Genomic DNA, 20,235 nt, shown 5'->3' on the forward strand with positions numbered 1-20,235 from the left:
GGAACGTAACAAGAGAGGTCACGACAAGTAGAGATAGGACACGAGGTAGAGCTCGTGACACAAATTCGAAAACACAAGTACACGACTCGCACCCGATCGGCCTGGTGATAGCGTCGAGCACTATATGTCCTCATTATTCAGTCCCAACCACATCAAAAAACATCTCCTTTTAATGTGCTAATTGACAGGTCCATTTGAATCCGTGTTCTTAATATGCATGAATCAACTTTCATCTGCGTCCGCTGCTTACATCACCCAAATGACAATCCTTTCTCTCACTCCTTTGACTGAAACATGGGGTATGTAATATGTCTTTATGCATGCTCGATAATCCAGGTGAGGAAATCACAGAGTTGAATCACTTCATCTGGACACAGCGTTTATTGAGAGAAACATTTCGTCTCTCATCTCAGTGACTAAGTTGTTATGCCACCGTTTCGTTATGCCACTGTGTAGTTTATAAGGGTGGGGATACCTGCAGTCAGTTGAGACTGAAGAGGTCACTTAGATGAGTGATGAAACGTTTCTCTCTCAATAAACGTTGGGTCCAGATGAACTGATTCAACTTTCTGTGGGGTGTGGAGTAGTTTTTTGCAGCATTTAGTATTAATTTTGGGGTCTTTATCACAGACGTTTTTGTCATGTCAATTCTCATAATGTATCTTTGTAATAGGAGGCCAGTGCTCTGATAAAGCCACCTTGGAAGTGGCTAATGGGTAGTAAATAAAAGACAAACCGTGAGACTGGAAAAAAAATGGAAGTAGTAAAACAAAAATAAGCACAGATTAAATATAAGAGTGAAATTTGATGCCGCTGCTATTTTTTTGGGGGGGGGTTGCTATTCTCATCAGACTGCTGATCTCATACACACCATTGGGAAGCAGCAATTGAATACTAAATAGAAAAAAATACCCAAGAGGAAAAAATAATCAAGATTAAATGAAAACAGGAAATGAAACAAGCATAAATCAAGCCAAAAACTGAATGAAATGGCGACATAGTATATGTTTTTTATATGGTGAAAAGGACTAGTTTGGAGGGGGGGCAGGTTGTGACCACAGTTACAATTCCAACTCTATGTGTCGTGTGCCTTGAACCAACAAAACACTCAAGTCTTGTTGTCGGAAGGTTAAAGACGAGTAAGATGTTTCTTTCTGATGTAAATCAGATCGCTGGATTGCTCAAGGACAATGAGAAGATCCAGTCTAGTCCAGAGGTCCCACCCAGTGATGACGACACTGAGATTAAGAAAATCAAAAAGGTGAGTGCTGACTCACACACACACACACACACACACACACACACACACACACACACACACACACACACACACACACACACACACACACACACACACACACACACACACACACACCGCCTTACCTCTCTTGCTCCACCCTATTCTCAAACTAGGTTCAAAGTTTTCTACGTGGCTGGATTTGCCGCAGGAAGTGGAAAACCATCATCCAGGACTATATTCGCTCGCCACATGCGGAGAGTATGAGGAAGAGGAACCAGGTGGTGTTTAGCATGCTTGAGGCTGAGGCGGAGTACGTCCAGCAGCTCCACATCCTCGTCAACAACTTCCTGAGGCCGCTCCGCATGGCTGCCAGCTCCAAGAAGCCGCCCATCACCCATGATGACGTCAGCAGTATCTTCCTCAACAGGTAAGTGGTGCACCGATGTTGGGATTGTGATAGCGGTGGTATAATTTGGTACAGTGGTAACCAGACAATAATAAACAACAAGAGAGTGAAAAAGCGAATAACCCATGACTGCCATCTTCACTTGCTTGTTTTACAGTGAGACCATCATGTTTCTTCACCAGATTTTCTACCAGGGCCTCAAGGCCAGAATAGCTAGCTGGCCAACGCTAGTGCTGGGTAAGAGACAGACGAGAACACTCATGCCCTCCTAAATCTTGCTCACACCGCACCACAGAATGTGCCTTGTATGTTTATTACGTATTACACTGTAAATATACTGGATTTCTTACAGCGCTTTTCTAGCTGCAACAGCCACTCAAAGCACTTTACAATTAACTAATGCCTCACATTCATCCACGCAGACACACACATACACAGAAGGTGTCAACCATGCAAGGTCACAACCAGCTCATCGGGAGCAGTGTCTTGCTCAGGGACACCACAACATTTTTGGAAGGAGGTGCTGAGGATTGAACCAGCAACCCTCCAGTTACTGGACGACCTGCTCTACCTCCTGAGCCACTGCCACCCATTTCCTTTTGACGCATTCTTGAAAATCTTGACATCAGCCTGGCTACGTCGTGTGATGGTACATAACTTATGATGACACACTCTGTGATTGGCTTGTGAGGCTACGTCAGCCGACGGTACCAAGGAACAAGCTGTTGTTTTGAAGCAAGCAGTGGTATTTTCGGGGGGAATCCAAAGAAAAATTAAAGAAAGAGGATGTGGACTCGATTCGGGGCTTGGTAGAAGAGGACAGTATGGGCTCCAATCATGTCTTCAAAGAAGGGTTTTTTTTTTTTCTTCCTTTTTTGGCCTGTCATGATATTCTGGACATGAGACACGATGGAGAGCCTTGTGCTGTTTCCACAGTTCCACAGGTCTTCCGTGATTTATTTTTTCCAGAGAACACTTCCTCTATGAAGACATGATTGCATCCATCTCCACTCTTCTTCTTCTTTTGGCTTGTTCCCTGTTTCTCAGGGGTCACCACAATGGATTTTACAGTTTCCATTGGTACCCTGTGAGGGCATATCACCAATTGCAGCCATTGTTAACCCGGCTCTCAACTGATCCTGTATGGAGGCTCAACTGATCCGGTATGGTCTTGTCATTCCACATAATGATTTGGCAACATTTTATGTCGGATGCCCTTCCTGACACAACCATTAAAGCGCTGGATGCCATCCCACTATTCATGGACTTGCGCCCATGCCTGTCGCCAGAGCTTACTGTCTCCATTAATGTGTTTGAATACACATCCTATGTGGAAGCATCACACCCTCCATCCAACCATTATCCAAGCCGCTTATCCTAATCAGGGTCACAGGATGCTGGAGCCTATCCCAGCAGTCATTGGGTGGCAGGCAGGGAAACACCCTGGACAGGCTGCCAGTCCATCACAGGGCCAGCATCACGCCCTTTGCAGGAATATTCCCATTGATCAAGCACTCAGGTCGGCATGAGTAGAGCCACACTAGATAATTGAGACAGAACATTTCTGACATTGGCGACTGCACCCCATCTGCAGACGTAGACCCTTGTCACATCGTAAGAATCATGATATGCCAAAGACATGCATACCCTAGGATTTTGGCCACGACACAGCATATTTGTCCGCTGCTTGAAAACTTGACACCAGATGGGCTAAAATCACACAGTGCATGCCTTTAATCACCAAAAACTTTCCAACCATGTTTTCAGTCAAAAAATAGTGGCCTTTTTTCAAGCCTTCATCTTTATTTGTGAGGCAAAAAAAATTACAAATTATTCTTAGAATAAAATAAGATGAAAATAAAAGGGTAACATAAATTTGAGGCAAATTCGTCTCTTCTCCACAGCTGACCTGTTTGACATCTTGCTGCCCATGCTGAATATCTACCAGGAGTTTGTGAGGAACCACCAGTATAGCCTTCAGATCCTGGCCCACTGCAAGCAGAACCGGGACTTTGATAAGCTACTGAAGCAGTATGAGGCCAAGCCTGACTGTGAGGAGAGGACACTGGAGACCTTCCTCACCTACCCTATGTTCCAAGTGAGTGGTGCAAGAGTTACTGACAATACAGTCCCTGAAAAAAATAATAAAAAAAACTAAGATAACGCATGGTTTCATAAAGTAAACTGAGTGGTTCAGTAGCCCTGTATGAATCTGAATGAACCTAAAAACACACATACAGTAGTACCTCTGTATGCGTATATGAGTAACTATGCTAACCTGCCCAACCAACATCTTTCCAACTTTGAAATAAAGTTCCAGGCACTACACAAGCATCCATTTTATAAGACCTCATATATACATTAGGTGTTTCTTTTTTTATTTTGGTGGTTCAAAAAACGCCCAGTGAGGATGTGTCACTGCCATTCCTGGAACTGCACTCAAAACAACCATCTCTCATGTATTATTGCTCACCTAGAAGGTTATGCTAAGCCTGTTGAAGTACATACTTGAATGAGCTAAGGACCTTTATTCTTGTGGGTTGCTCTCTCTTTGCTGTTCTTGTTTTCCGTGTGCTTTCAATAAAACCACTGGACTCAACCCAGTGTAAAGTAGGAGACTTGATCCCAAACCCAATGAGTACCCACAGTGAGATAATTATGTTGTCTAGGCCTCCACTTACTGGTTGCAGAGTTGAGTTAGGTGGTGGTGCTGTCACTGAATACTTTGTGGTGAAGAGAGGGCGTACAGTGGGTTCTCACAGCGATATTATTAACAGAACAATGGTGATGACACTACCACATCATGAAGTGAAAACATATCAGTGGTTGTGTCCGATGTTATCAGCAATGTAATACTTGGAGAGAAGGTTATTGTATCTCCTTGGAGGGGAACAGAACACACCATGTCAAACTAGTTGCTGTGATATTGACAACTGTGCAGCAGTCCGTATTACAAGTACAACCACACAGTTGTTGTTGTGCTGATAGTTTAGCAGTCTGCATGAAGATAAAGGGGAAATTTTGATCAATTCATAGATGAACCCTTGGGCAGTGGTAAGCCAAGAAAACTGTCTTTATAAAACAACGACCTGTTTAAGGTCGACAGAGACAAGGGGGGACATCGTTGGAGTTCCAAAACTGCTTTCATCTATCTGAGTATGCTAACATATGCAATTGCTCTTAACTTTTTAAAAAAAAAAGTAAGCTAAAATATATGTTGCAAAGAAAAAGCTAAATAAATTAACCAACTAACCTTTAAGGTTCACGTGGCCTCTATTGCTCGGTCATGCCGATTTGCCCCGTACAACATCAGGAAAATTAGACCCTACCTGTCTGAGCTTGCAGCACAACTCCTGGTACAGGCTGTTGTAATATCACGCATTGACTACTGCAACGCCTAACTGGCAGGTCTCTCTGCATGCACTTTCAAACCTCTGCAAATGATCCAGAATGTGGTGGTGCATCTGGTCTTCAACCAACCCAAAACAGCACTTGTCACTCCGCTGTTCATATCCCTCCACTGGCTCCCAGTTGCTGCACGCATCAAATTCAAAACAGCAACTAAAACGGCTCTCGCCTACCTGAACGCCCTCATTCAGGTCTACACTCAGTCCTGCTCACTACACTCTTCCAATGAAAGGCACCTGGCACTTCTGCCACAGCGGGGCCCTCAGTCACTAGCCAGACTCCTCTCTTCTGTAGTTCCCCAGTGGTGGAACGAGTTACCAAACCCATTCGATCCGCTGAGTCCCCCTTCATCTTTAAGAAGATCCTAAAGACCCAGCTCTTTCTCGAACACCTCCACACCTGATGGTATTAAAAAAATTGCTTCTATGCACCCTATGCATTGCCTTTGTGCATTGCCTGTTGACACCTATATGTCCTATCAGACTTGAACCTAGTTTTTTTGGCACTTACGTGCATTGTTGTCTCCTGGCTAGGTCCTTGCTTGTGTTGTATTAACTCTCAGATGTACATGGCTTTGGATAAAAGCGTCTGCTAAATGAAATTGTAAATTGTAATAAATATAAATGTCATCAGAGGATAACACATGAAACGATTAACACTTGATCCAAGCAGTAAAAGCTCTCTCTCTCTTAGATTCCCCGATACATCCTGACCCTGCATGAACTACTGGCACACACACCCCATGAACACGTTGAGAGAAACAGTTTGGATTACGCCAAGTCAAAACTCGAGGAACTTTCAAGGTAACTCGCAAGGACCAGTTAACCATTTTTAACATGACACTAGGCCTGGCAGAGCTTCACCCTGATCTTAGTGTACACTGATTATTTACCAGATTGGAAAATCTAGATTTATGTGTTCATCTATTGATGAGTGTCTATCTATAGTACATAGCACTTTCTTGAGGGATCAGGGTGTCATTATCAAAAGGAATTATACTATACAACTAGATTAATCTTAAAAACTATTGCTAAATGCACTTAAAGATGAGTATAATTTGCAACAACTGCACACTCTCTCATTAGTAAGTCGATTGCAGTTGCAAAAACGCTCAACAAAATGAAGTCAGTTAAATTCCTGAGCATGTTCCCTGCTTTCCAGGATCATGCACGATGAGGTGAGCGAGACGGAGAACATCAGGAAGAACCTGGCTATTGAGCGGATGATCGTTGAAGGCTGTGAGGTGCTGTTGGACACCAGCCAGACCTTTGTTAGACAAGGTAGGAAAACTGAAAAGGATATCGGGGTGGAAGCACTTTCAGTTCACCTAATTCAAAGTTTCAATTGTGGCTGAGGTGACTGAGCATGCTACCATACGGAGTCCCTCAATGGCAAGGTCGGAAAAAACAAAAATAGTGTACACACATACACCCGTTTTTTATGTTCTATTTTGTATTTTGTATGTATAAGACAGACTAACCATCTGGAATACTGGTATTCTTTCTGTGGGCAAAGCAAGACTGACATTACAGTATTGAAAACTTCCATGGATGTTTGGCAACTCTTGCAGACCGCCTCTGTAGAGGGGGTAGGATAAAATAATATCTAAATCTGACCCTCCCATTCATGACCCACAGGGCCATGCTCTGCCAAATTCAGTTTGATTCAATTTTACTTTTTCTTTGCTTTCTCCCATACTGTACACAGGCTAACGGTGACTGACTGATTGTGTTTATTAAATGTTTCTACCTAATAAATGAATTTAACATATTTCAAGTAATTCGTCAAAAATGACCTCTTTCGTAATGGACTGAATGGAAGGTGAATGGTCTCGCACAGTATGTACATTACAGGTATCATAATCATTTCTATGATAAAATGACAACAGCGATACAAATCAATTTTGGTTTTATAGTCCCATATAGCTGTCTATTTATGCAAGTTTTTTGTACATACAATTTACATTGTGTGTGTGTGTGTTTGTGTTGTGATGCTGATGCTCTACAGGTTCCCTGATCCAGGTGCCAATGAGCGAGAAAGGAAAGATCACAAGAGGAAGATTGGGTTCCTTATCGCTGAAGAGGGAAGGGGAGAGACAATGTTTCCTGTTCTCCAAACATCTCATCATCTGCACGAGAGGCTCTGGAGGGAAACTTCACATTACCAAGGTGCTGCTCTAACCAGTAGGCCTGGAGCTTGGGATGCCACTCAATTTCTCCTACTATATACAGATGGGTGACAAATTAAAGGAAAATCCTGAATCCTTGACCTCTACAGTGGGGGGGTCCAGGGGCTCTGTTATGCTGTGGGGGTCATTTTCCTGCCATAATTTGGGTCCACTTGTCCCCTTAGAGGGAAGGGTCACTGCAAATCAATACAAAATTATTCTGAGTGATCAACTTTATTCTATGATGAAACATGTCTATCCTGATTGGAGAGGTCTCTTCCAGGATGACAATGCCCCCATCCACAGGGCACGAGGGGTCACTGAATAGTTTAATGAGTATGAAAATGATGTAAATCATATGCTATGGCCTTCACAGTCACCAGATCTCAACTCAATTGAACACCTATGGGAGATTCTGGACAGACGTGTTAGACAGTGCTCTCCACCACCATCATCAATGACCTGATCATCCCAGGTCGTCCTCTGTGTGGAGTTTGCATGTTCTCCCCGTATCTGTGGTGGGTTTTCTCCGGGTGTTCTGGTTTCCCCCACCATCAAAAAGACATGCATGTTAAGATTAATATGTCTGTGCCCCTGACCAAGGTAATGGAAAGAAGTACTGGAGTTGCTCCCCTGGTCCTGCACGGTGGCTGCCCACTGCTCCTAGCTACACAGCTAGGATGGGTTAAATGCAGACAAGAATTTCCCCACGGGGATCAAAATAAAAAAAAGGAAATAAAATCAAAACACCAAATGAGGGAATATCTTTTGGAAGAATGGTGCTCCATCCGTCCAGTAGAGTCCAGAGACTTGTAGAATATATGACAAGGAGCATTGAAGCTGTTCTGGAGGCTCGTGGTGACCCAGCGCCTTACTAAGACACTATGTTGGTTTTTCCTTTAATTTGTCACCAGTCTGGACATAGCAGGACACTTGTCCATTACACATTTTCCAGCATTGTGTTCTCCTTCCTCAAATTAAGGGGATAATGGCTTATATGTATCATTAAGCTACAATAAGGTGAATATTAATAGAACCTTCGTTTCTTTTTATATAGAATTATTTACTGGTTTCCGTGAATGAATTTTCTCTCAGATAGCAGAGGAACCAATATAAAAACATCTCATCCACAGACACCCATTGAAAAAAAAGACAGAAACTGATAATGTCAGGCCAAAATCTAACTTTCATTAACATTGTAAACATTGCACATTTTTGACTGAGGTGTAATTGTATATTTTTGACACTCAAAGTACCACTTGGTAATGTACTGTGTCTTATCTTTTGAAACAATTCACAGAATGGAGTGGTCTCTCTCATAGACTGCACACTGATGGAGGAGCCCGAGGGGACAGATGATGAATGTAAGTCACATTTTTACAAATGTCGAATGCTTCCTTATTTATCTAAAGCTATGGATGATGACCTGAACTAACATTTAGTGTTTTTGTTTTCTTTGTTATTTTTGTTATTTCTTCTATCAAAATTGTATAGTTTTTTTCCTCCCTTGTTCAATTTGCATTACTTTTTGTACTATAATATTGATACTTTGGTAAAATATAGTGAACAGTGAAAAATAAAACGAGAATTTTTGAGAAAACATGTTACTGTGTATGTGAGGAATTAACAAGGTGAAAAAGGAGTGATTGGTCTAAACTAGTTTTTTTTCTTTTTTTTTGTAATACTGATGAAGGGCTGGTATTTATTAGTTTTACAGTCTCAAAAAATCAGATCTCTGGGGAGACCAAAATGATAAGTTATACTTAAAATTATTAACTAGCTCTTCCCTGACGGTGACATGTATGCCAAAATATCCTCACCAAGACTGTAGAATTTAAGGACTTTGGACTTAAGTCCAAACTTAAGAACTGTAGGACTTAAGGAACTTCAAGGATAAACATGTTACAGAGTACTTTTTGGTGAAATTAAAATTAAAATCTTGTCAAAAGACGGGTGGAAAATTTACCCCCTATGCTCAGTTCAGAGATGTACATGTTGCCATACTGACAAAATCAAACAAATATTATGCATAATTTATGGAATATACAAAACGACAAAAAACGTCTTCTGAGGGAGCCCTGCCAGTATTTGCTCTTCTGGAGCTAGACAGTATGACTGACCTTGTGCACATTTACAAAGTTTGCCGAAATTTTACATCCAAAATTATCTTGCAACAGTTCTGTCGTTTCCAAAAGTAGAAATGAAAATAAGTCAGAGCAAAACAAACTCATCACTATAATAAAGAAACTTGAAAAGAAAACCCAACAACAATAAGGGGGAAAAAATCAAATTGGAGTGAAAAAAAAAAACTCTTACAAATATGAAGGATAAGAAAATTAGTTTTCAGGAGACATTTAAGCCCGGCTGTTATTCCTCAAAAACCATCTTGGTTGGAAACATGTCACTTCAGACATTTCCTAAAAACACTTATTCTGTGTATTAGATAAAGGGTAAGGGCAAATTCTAATCTCTCTTGTTCCTGACTGGAGGAGAACATAGCAACAGATTATACTAGATTATACTGACCAATTTGCTTTCAGGTACTGGATTCACATACTGTATATGAAATTATAAATTCATAAAATTCACCTGTACTAGCCTTTTCTGGTACTTTGTCTTTTTTCCTTCCTTCCTTCGTTGTTCTTTTTTTCTTTCTGTGTCCTTGTTCTGTTTCATTGCACTTACTAACGGATCACTGAATTTGTCCCTAGCAGCCAAAGTAGAGAAGAGTGGTCAGGACACGGAGCATCTAGACTTTAAAGTGATGGTGGAGCCTAAAGACAGCCAGTCCTATACCGTCATCTTGGTGGCCTCGTCCCGACAGGAGAAGTCAGCCTGGACCAGTGACATTAGCCAGGCACGTGTGCTAAGCATGCCTTTGCAAAGTGACAAAGATGAATGAATAACTTAAAAAATGAAATAAATAAATCAGCAGTACAGTGACGAAATGCAGCTTTTACATCCTGCCTTTGTGAGGTACTGATTGAATATGAGTTTCTACACATAGTAAAATCTAAAAAAAGAAATGGAATCAAATCCCAGTTCTGATGGATAAAGCTAAATGGCTTCGTTTTATAATTTGAATAAAATTAACACTAAAGTAGGAGCTTCAACAGGTAGATTTTTGGTCCATTTTGCTTCCCTTTCCTCTACTATGGTTATAAAAAGCTGACAATTTTGACATAACATTATCCCGCAGGGTCAACATTGTCCATATTACCTGTCCTTGAATCATTTAATGGAACAATCCTTAACATTCCACACCAGCATCTCAGCCCAAAACAAAACAAACCTCCCGCCTCCCTTTGTATTCCTCCACCCTCCTGCCTCCCTTCACGTTCTTGGCTATTATTTCGTTGGTTGGAATATTGATTTTTACAGTATAGTTATTTTATTAACATTAGTAATGTATTCAGCTTGGTATGGAGCTATTTCTTCGATCTGCCGAGTGACCTAAATCTATGTAACGTCATTACTAGCTTGCTAGCTATACTGCTACCTACCTCACGCCACCTGCTGCTTGCTAGCTACCTCACACGCACTATCATGCTCGCGCAGCCAGACCGGCTTCCAAAACAAACCACAGAGAAACTCAGATTACAACACACACAGAGGGAATGTGACTTCATTCTCTGTTCAGGACGCCATTACTCCACTATCTCTTTACATAGAAAATAGCTGTTTGCTGCTATATTAATGTTCTATATATCATATAAACCACCCTTAATTCAAATGTAAAAAAAAAAAGGTTTGCACCTCTACCAAAACATGGAACACAGGATTGGAACCCATTATCACTCCCAAATTGATTGACATGTCTCGTAAGTTAAGGGCCAGCTAACACTAAACAACCAAATCTGAAATGTTCGATGATGCTGTAAAATGTTTGCTTACATCGGTAATGCCTGTAAACATTGTCGTAAAATGTGCCCACATTAGCAAGTACGATCAGTTGAGAAAGACACAAAACGCTTGTTTTCAATCTATAACTCAAACCCTTCCATTATGTATATAAATATAACTCAATTTCATATGGTAGAATAAATCACAGATTGGACCTTTAAAGTTACCAACCAGTGATAACTGAGAGGACAGGAGCAATTGTGGCGGTTACTAATCATTTCAATGCTAAACTCTGTATTGTAAATTGTATTTCTTTTGTGTCTAATGGCCTACTGGTAAGCAAGGTTTTTCTCCGAAACCAGACAGCTGAAAATAAAAATTCTCCTTTGTGGGATTAGGAAAATATATTTTTAAAATAAATCTATGTCAAATATGTTTCTCATGGTCCAACAATTTAATGTTCATCTGGCACAGAAATTATTTCTACCCAGCAACATCAATGGAACATGAATGTGTAGCTAATATGGATTCCAATTAATTGAAATAGCTCTCTCAAATAGTCCTTTCAACCTTTTCCTCTGCATGTTACTGTAGCTCCAAGTCTTGTCATGCTAGGGCGATGTCTCACCATTAAAAGGGTAATCGCAGTAAAGCCAGGCTGTGTTTTGTTGCCATCGTGAATCCGTTGTGGGGGAAGGGACTCATGTTATAGAGCGGTTTGTGAATTCACTATCCTGCTTCCAATGAGCCCTTTCTCCATATGTCTGCTTTACAGTGCATCGACAACATCCGCTGCAATGGTTTGATGATGAACGCCTTCGAGGAGAATAGTAAAGTCAGCGTGCCACAGATGATTAAGTGAGAATGAGACGTCGCATGCATATTTCACATGAACAAAAAAATAGGCATAGGTGTACGGATGCTCATTTAGTGCCCTTATATGCAGAGACATGCTATATTTGTGTGCATGTCTATGTGTGTACATATAGTAGCTGTATATGGGTCTAACTCAGTGCAAACCTTTTATTTACGGGGGTGACAGTAGATAGTGTCCTCTTGCTAACATGAAAAATAACCAATGCCCCTAGTTCTTAAGAGAGAATACATACATCTTATTAACTTCTCAATTATTATCATACTTTACAAAATGTGTAAACAACATTTTTGTAGCATTTGTTTGGATGACGCTCCCACTCCCAATTCATCGGTCCAGCTGCACTGTCCTACCTTGAATCACTTAAAGCACTGTCTTTATTAAAGGACATCTTGCAACAAGTACTTTGTATTAATGCATACAGTATTTAAAGAGGCGTTTGTTCTCCACTAAGAAAACCACTTCATGTACATAAGTGCTTACTCAATTAGCAACAAATGACTGTAAAATACATCGGCGGGCCCCATGAAAGTAAGCAGGGAAAATGTCTGCGAGTAATCATTCCTACTTCTTTGCAACAGGTCAGACACCAGCCTGTACTGCGATGATGTTGACATCCGCTTTAGCAAGATGATGAACTCCTGCAAGGTTCTGCAGATCCGCTATGCCAGCGTGGAGCGTCTGTTGGAGAGGCTGACTGACTTGCGCTTCCTGTCCATTGACTTCCTTAACACCTTCCTCCATTCCTACCGTGTCTTCACCAGTGCTGACGTGGTGCTGGACAAGCTCATCACCATCTATAAGAAGCCCATCAGTGCCATTCCAGCACGGTGAGTGATCCCTGTCCGAGTGAGTCAATGGGTCCTTACCAGGATGATGTGCTCTGTAGCTCAGTTAGGGGTTTCAGAAAATGATTCGTCTGAAAATTAGTGATCAAGTACAGTGGCCCCGTATGAAGACAGCACTTAAACATCTGTGCTGCAAAAAATCTTTAAAGACCCAGCCAATTTCCCCCTTGTCCACCCCCTTTTCTGCCACAAACTGCTTTCTTTTGTCTGTATTTAGTGAAGTCTGTGTCTTGGAAACCATGCGAATGGTAAGGACTGCTGACTCACATTCTCATTGAGTGGTGTACAGATAACATGAATTGAAAATGTTGTGCAATGCATATGCTAAAGTCTGTTTTCAAACAGGCAGCTACTGTTACAGTGGTCAAGTTTCATGTTATAGTGAGGTAATGGTTAAGTTTGGGGTTAAGCCAAGCAGCGATGGAAGTTGAAGCCAATGCGGAAGTGGCTTAGCATTGGCTTAAACTGCAGTTTTTTTTAAACAAATCTTTATTAAAGCAACGGATTTAGTATACAGAGGACGGTATACGAAATGAGCATACATAACAAAGGAGCCAGGGGTACATTCCATTCCATTACATAAATATATTAAAAGACATACATAAATTAAAAGTTTTGACAGTCTTTTTGTTCATAGAGGAAGAAATGAGTTCTACATATTGTTCAATTTCTTTCAAGAAAACAAAAAAAAGGTTTTTTGTTTGTGAATTTGCTTTTGTGAATTGTTTTTTTGTTTTTTTGCCCATACTATTAACAGATTTATAATGAAAAAAATATGTCACCTTTTTTGGGTGTTTATGGAAACCAAATACTACATTCTCCCATAATAAAACAAAGTCTTTGAAAAGATGATCAATGACAGAATTTCTTGGTGTGAGAACAGTGCCAAAACAGGTGTAACACTCTTTCTGGATGTTCATCACAGAAAGAACAGCTCGTGTTTACAACTCTTTTACATTTCTGCATGTAGTGATTGGCGGGATAATATTTATGAATGATTTTAAAGGACACCTCATTAATCTCGTTTGTGATTCGGTACTTATGTGGAAGCATCCAGACCTTTCAGTGCATGTCATTTACAAACCAGTTCCAATCTGCCGTGACATATGGGATAGAGGCAACATCTCTCTGAAATAGGGCACGTATGGCTCTGTTATTATTTTGGGGATGCGATGAAAAGCAAATCTTACCTACTGGAGAGTCAGCTGGATCAGGGAGAGAAGGGTATCTGGGTGCAGGATTAGCTAAATTTCTGAAAAGCATTAGGGTGCCAGCTGGAATGGCATCAAAAACTACCGCAAATTCCTTGGGGGTTACTGGGAAATTATATGTAGATAAAAATTCTTTGTAAGAGAGTAAAAGCCCCTCTCTACTGAACAGCTGACCCACTGTCAGAATCTGGTTTTGAACCCATTTTTCTAAGAAGAGTGATTTGTTCTTAAACAACATGTCTCTATTGTTCCAAATAATATAAGTATGTGGTGAAAAGTTGTGCTTATATATCAGGGACCAAGCTAGAGGGAGCTGCTTATGAAATTCAAATAATTTTACAGGGAGTCTGTATATATTATAATTACGACTTATAACAAAGCTCAGGCCAGCAAAACAAGAGAGAATGTTGTGGGGAATAAAATTTCAGACTGATGTGGGTTTTTTTTTGTTGTTGTTATAGAAAATGCTTCACCCAGTTAATTTTAAATGTGTTATTTAGGGTAGTGAAATCCAGGAAATTAAGGCCTCCTGATTCATAATTATTCATAACAACACTTTTTTTATATATATAATGTGTTCGATTTTTCCAGATATAGTTAAAGAGCATATGATCAATAGCCTTACTGATTGTACTGTCAAGATGTAAGGAGCGAGCTGCATATGTGATCCTAGACATTCCCTCAGCTTTAGTAATCAGGACTCTACCTTTCAGGGATAGATCTCTTTGCAGCCACTAGTTTCTTTTGGGTTTTTTGAATAATAGGGGCAAAGTTAGAAGAACATCTTAATTTTTGGTCTTTAGAAATAAAGAGGCCAAAATATGTAACCGCCTTTTTCACAGGGATATTGCAAATGGTATGTATAGCACAATCATTTATCGCTAGCAGTTCACCTTTTTTATATTCAATCAACAAGATCAAATTTCTCTATAAATAGTTTCAAGCTTGTGTTAAAAGAGGGCTGCCCCGGAGGCCATCTGTCAAAAGTATTATCTAGAGTTTTATTAAAATCCCCACCTATTAAAAGAGAAGAGTTAGGGTATTTGGAAAGCCAAAAGATAATTTTGTTTTCTATGGATTCAAATAATTTATCGTTCTCAGTTTTGGTGTTATAGCCATAGATGTTAGCAGCAATGATAGTCATATTATTATACCTAATCACAAGACAAACATAGTGCCCTAAAGAGTCACATTCTGAATGTAAGACATCTCCATTGAAAGTATTCTTAGTGACTCCAGCAGAGCGCTCAAGAGCCATGAGAAAACCATATTTCGTCACCCCATTGTGATCTCCAAAAGTTGGCATCTACAGATGTAGAGTGAGATTCTTGAAAGAAACAAAAGTTAGTCTTAAATTGCTAGGCAAATAAAAATAAAGCTTTACCTTTATGGGCAGCACGATGGCACAGTTAGTACTGTCGCCTCACAGCAAGAAGGTCCTAGGTTCGAACCCCGGGGTTGTCCAACCTTGGGGGGGTCATCCAAGGTCCTTTCTGTGGAGTTTGCATGTTCTCCCCGTGTCTGCGTGGGTTGTCTCCGGGTGTTGCGGTTTCCCCCACCATCAAAAAGACATGCATGTTAGGGTTAATACTGCTGTCTGTGCCCTTGACCGAGGCATGGCAAGACGAACTGGAGTTGGTCCCCGGGTGCTGCACGGCAGCTGCCCACTGCTCCTAGCTACACAGCTAGGATGGGTTTAATGCAGAGGAAGAATTTCCCCACAGGGATCAATAAATTAATAAAATAAATAAATAAAAATAATGCTGTCTTAAACCCCTGGCGTCAAGAGAAACTATAGATAAAGACAAGGTTATAAATGAATAATGGAAAAGATTAAGTGGTGGTTACTAATCACTTCACTAGAAGTATATCACCAGAAAGGGGAACCAAGTTCTGCAACATTGAAATAATGTATCAGTAAATTTAGTGCACCAATATAATAAACCAACAGAAAGTACAGCATTCATAACCTGCCGTTCCAGCCTTTAAAAAGGGCCAACAATAGCTTATGGAGAAGAGGCATTAGGATTGATTGTGTAAGTTAACGAACAACATAAATAAAATCCCTCTAATGAATCTTTGTATAATACAGAAAAACCCAATACCAAAAATATGCTATAAAGTCATTTCAACAAATGAAAAACGAAACCAATCAACTTATGTCAACTTTTATCCGTGAGCAGAAAAGTCATCAGGAAGGGAGGGAGACTTCGGAGCCTTTAATGAATATCCTACCTCCGACAAAGTAGGCTGCTTACCTTCCTTTCGAGCCTTCTCTATCAATGGCCACAGCTTGTTCCTGCGTTCCCTGTCCTCTTTCGAAAGGTCCTCCGCGAATCATAGGTTGTTGTCCCGCAAGAAGGGGGATGTCTTTGCAGCTTCCCAAATAGCATCTCTGCAGACACATGAGGTAAACAAGGATGATGCCCCTGGGCTTGATGTCATTTTGCCGTTTGGGACCGAGGCGATGTACGGTATCGGTGGTACCAGCGAGCCTGTTTTTTTTTTTTGCTCTGGCATGACAGCTTGACAAATCCGGTAGCCTTCCGTCATACATCTTCCTTCTCCGACTCTTCAACTCCGTACAGCCTCAGGTTCATTCTCCTGGAGTACCTTTCTAACTCGGATCCTCTGTTGACATGTGTCCACTCGCTCCTCCTCCTTTGCAACTATTTTCTCAAGCAAACGCACTTTTCCTTTCATGTCATTAATTTCTGCACATGAAAAATCAACTGTCTTTTTTAGCCCCTCAATTTTCAGAGCATTTGCTCTGACCGTGCTCTCGATGCTGTCAGACCTTGCGTTTATCAGCGCAGACAGAGAGGCAATTCTGTCATTTGAGTTGGCTTGCCCGGAAATGCTGTGTGCATACATCACCTTCTTTGAAGCTGGGGGTTACTCGGAGTAACAGGTAGTGGTGGAAATTCGTCCATATCGTCTCCTCCTAGGGAGGGGTCAGGGTGACAGCGTAGTCATGACAGTTGTCAATTAGTACATTGCCAGCACTAGCTGAGTTGGCTTTGTTTAGTGTTAGCTTAAAGTGAGCCTCTTCGGAAGCTCTTTTTCTGTCGTGTAGGTTTGGCATGTTTTCCCTTCTCTTTTAAATTTGCTATATATGGTATTCGGGGAAAAGAATCAGGTATTTCGCAAGTAAAATGTTCACGTTTTTACAACTTAAGTTTGCAGATCTTGGCAGAAAGCGTGTGCTCACTCAGCCATCTTGGCACGCTCCCCTTACACTGCAGTTCCGACCAGGTCACTAGATGGCCGGCTCCAAAAAACTTCTAGGTCAAGTGTAAGTCAGTGAGAGAATTCCCGACTTTTACCTTCAAATACGAAGTCAGTATTTTTTTTTCTACAAATACCCGGGGTCTCAATTGCTCATTTCAAGTCTGACAGTCGTTCTGTTATTGAGATATTTGGGTTTAAAAACGTGGCATGTTGAGGCGCGTCTACCCTTGATTGACAGGTCTTTCACCTTCTTCATGTTGTTGGTTTTTTATTGGCAGTTGGCATCCGAAATGTTGCATTACAGCTACCTATTGAAATGTAAGAACTTCACAGTACTAATTATTTACATTGTATACCCAAAGTGGTCCCATTCATGACATTGCCCATTCTAGTATAACCCAGACCGAGTCTGAGTTGATGCAAATCCTTCCTGCAGTGTAACATCTAGATCTTCTCCAAATATGTCAAAAACATTCAACTAATCTCCTGGTCCAGCACCATCTTGATTCTTTCTGACTTCCCTTTTATTTCAGCAGTGCAATGTATGACCATGGCAATGAATGCCAAATAGCATTTCTCGTCCATGCAGATATTCTGGTCAGCTCCATTCCTTTTCAACCCCGGATCTTTTTTGTGCTACTACCATCTATTTATTTCTCTCCATTCTTTTAGCAGCTTCAGCATATGACAATTCCATTTCTGCTATAATCTTCTTCACTTTATTTTCCTTAATTCTTTTTGGACACTGTGCTGTTCCCGTATCATGATATCCCTTGCAGTGCAGGCACTTTGCTTGCGCTTTCTCAACTTCACAGTCTTCAGCATTGTAGTTGTCCTTCCCACATCTTCTGACTCCACTACATACTGCCCCAACATATCCATATTCTTGACAACAAAAACATCTGAGAGGAGCTCTCTCATATGGCCTCACCCTGTAACACACATACCATGAGTATATGTGTACACGCTTTCCGGTAATTCCACTTCAAAAGTCAAACAGAGAATTACTGTCCACCTTCTCCCCTTCATGGCATCCCGACATGGCTCAACCTAGACAGTGGCACACCACTATCACTCCCTTCTTCTTTGCTTTTAATGTGAGTGGGAAGCAAGTCACACACAGATACACTATATGGAAAAAGTATTGGGACACACCTCTTAATCATTGAATTCAGTTGTTTCATTCAGACCCATTGCCACAGGTGTATAAAATCAAGCAGCTAGCTAGCCATGCAGTCTGCATTTACAAACATTTGTGAAAGAATGCGTCATTCTGAATACCTCAGTGAATTCAAGCATGGTACTGTCATAGGATGCCACCTTTGCAATAAGTCAGTTCGTGAAATTTCTTCCCTGCTAGATATTCCACGGTCAGCTGTAAGTGGTATTATTGAAAAGTGGAAGTGTTTGGGAACAACAGCAACTCAGCCACAAAGTGGCTGACCACGTAAATGAGTGCTGAGGCGCATAGTGCATAAAAGTCGCCAACGCTCCTTTGACTCAATAACTGCAGAGTTCCAAACTTCCTCTGGCATTAACATCAGCACAAAAACTGTGCGCCGGGAGCTTCATGGAATGGGTTTCCATGGCTGAGCAGCTGCATACAAGCCTTACATGCCAAGCATCAATCACAATGCCAAGCATCGGATGGAGTGGTGTAAAGCACGCTGCCACTGGACTCTGGAGCAGTGGCAACATGTTCTGTGGAGTGATGAATCACACTTCTCTGTCTGGCAGTCTGATGGACGAGTCTGGGTTTGGCGGATGCCAGGAGAATGTTACCTGCCTGACTGCATTGTGCCAACTGTAAAGTTTGGTGGAGGAGGGATAATGGTATGGGGTTGTTTTTCAGGGGTTGGGCTAGGCCCCTTAGTTCCAGTGAAGGGAAATCTTAATGCTTCAGCATACCAAGACATTTTGGACAATTCTGTGCTTCCAACTTTGGGGAGGGCCCTTTTCTGTTCCAGCATGACTGTGCCCCAGTGCACAAAGCAAGGTCCATTAAAGGAGCCAACTCATAGAACCGACTCGTTTGCCACCAACACATCACTACTAAAAAGTAAGTCATAAGTTATCTTGCGATCTTATCTCATGAGCATGGATCAGCGACAGAGCTTGAAAGTCCCACTGGACTTTTTTAAAGCGAACACTCATTTCGCCCACTTCATTCGCACCGCTTGTAAATTTCGTTTTGTGTTCAGTAGAAACACATTTAGAATGTTTATTACTCGATTTTTTGCTGTTCAGCATCTTTAGGTTTTGCCTCTGGTTCTGAGTGTGTCTTCAACAAAGACCCGGTGGGAGATTTTTGTGTGTGTATTTATGTTTATGTTTATGTATATTTATCGGGATCCCCATTAGCTGTGCCCTAAAGCACTGCTAGTCTTACTGGGGTCCACATAAAACAATACATTTAATACATACATTTAAAAACAAGACAGAGAAAAACAAAAACAAAACAAACAAAAATAGCAAAAACCTACATTAAACTTTACAGTACACATAAGTCATCATCCAACAGCAAAGAGACATACTACATAAATCATTCCAATGTACAAACTGTTGAAACCATCCGGGCTATAGAATTCACACCTTACCATGTCGCGCGTGTGTGTGTGTAATATGTGTATGTATGACCATGTATTTTGCATCCTACAAACATAACATTCCAAGGTGTTTCTTTGTTTGCTTTTTAAATATTGATTTCTGTGTCAATTTAGTAATTGGCAGTGGTAAGGAATTCCATGCTTTCATTGATCTATATTCTACTGTACGCTTCAGAAAATTAGTGTTTGTTGCCTGTCTAGTGGCATATGTATATGATTCTGAATTGTGTTTTAATTGATTGTACTGATATCATGGAGTTTTGTATTGTAAAACCTTCCATATTGAAGATAGAAGTGCAGCATTCATTTTGTCCTCAACTTTTAACCATTGTAGATAGAAGTGCATGCTGTTGATGTTCGTATTGTGTGGACATTGTCGAGCAAGGCGTGCCGCCTTATTC

General features: G+C 40.9%; 1 protein-coding gene across 2 annotated transcripts in view; it reads left to right on the forward strand.

The window, feature by feature from the left end:
• Positions 1-20,235, forward strand: part of LOC130111535 (ras-specific guanine nucleotide-releasing factor 1-like) — a 51,252-nt gene that overhangs the window by 12,465 nt on the left and 18,552 nt on the right. Inside the window, exons 4-14 of one of the 2 annotated variants that reach the window (XM_056278758.1) lie at positions 1,169-1,261; positions 1,414-1,667; positions 1,804-1,883; positions 3,551-3,744; positions 5,748-5,857; positions 6,216-6,334; positions 7,062-7,222; positions 8,522-8,585; positions 9,936-10,078; positions 11,840-11,922; positions 12,520-12,768. In XM_056278758.1, coding sequence (XP_056134733.1) covers positions 1,169-1,261; positions 1,414-1,667; positions 1,804-1,883; positions 3,551-3,744; positions 5,748-5,857; positions 6,216-6,334; positions 7,062-7,222; positions 8,522-8,585; positions 9,936-10,078; positions 11,840-11,922; positions 12,520-12,768 — 1,550 coding nt within the window. The remainder of the gene's footprint in view (positions 1-1,168; positions 1,262-1,413; positions 1,668-1,803; positions 1,884-3,550; positions 3,745-5,747; positions 5,858-6,215; positions 6,335-7,061; positions 7,223-8,521; positions 8,586-9,935; positions 10,079-11,839; positions 11,923-12,519; positions 12,769-20,235) is intronic. The other variant, XM_056278759.1, reaches the window with a different exon arrangement.

This window comes from Lampris incognitus, chromosome 4 (genome assembly GCF_029633865.1).
Source record: "Lampris incognitus isolate fLamInc1 chromosome 4, fLamInc1.hap2, whole genome shotgun sequence".
NCBI classification, from domain to species: domain Eukaryota; kingdom Metazoa; phylum Chordata; class Actinopteri; order Lampriformes; family Lampridae; genus Lampris; species Lampris incognitus.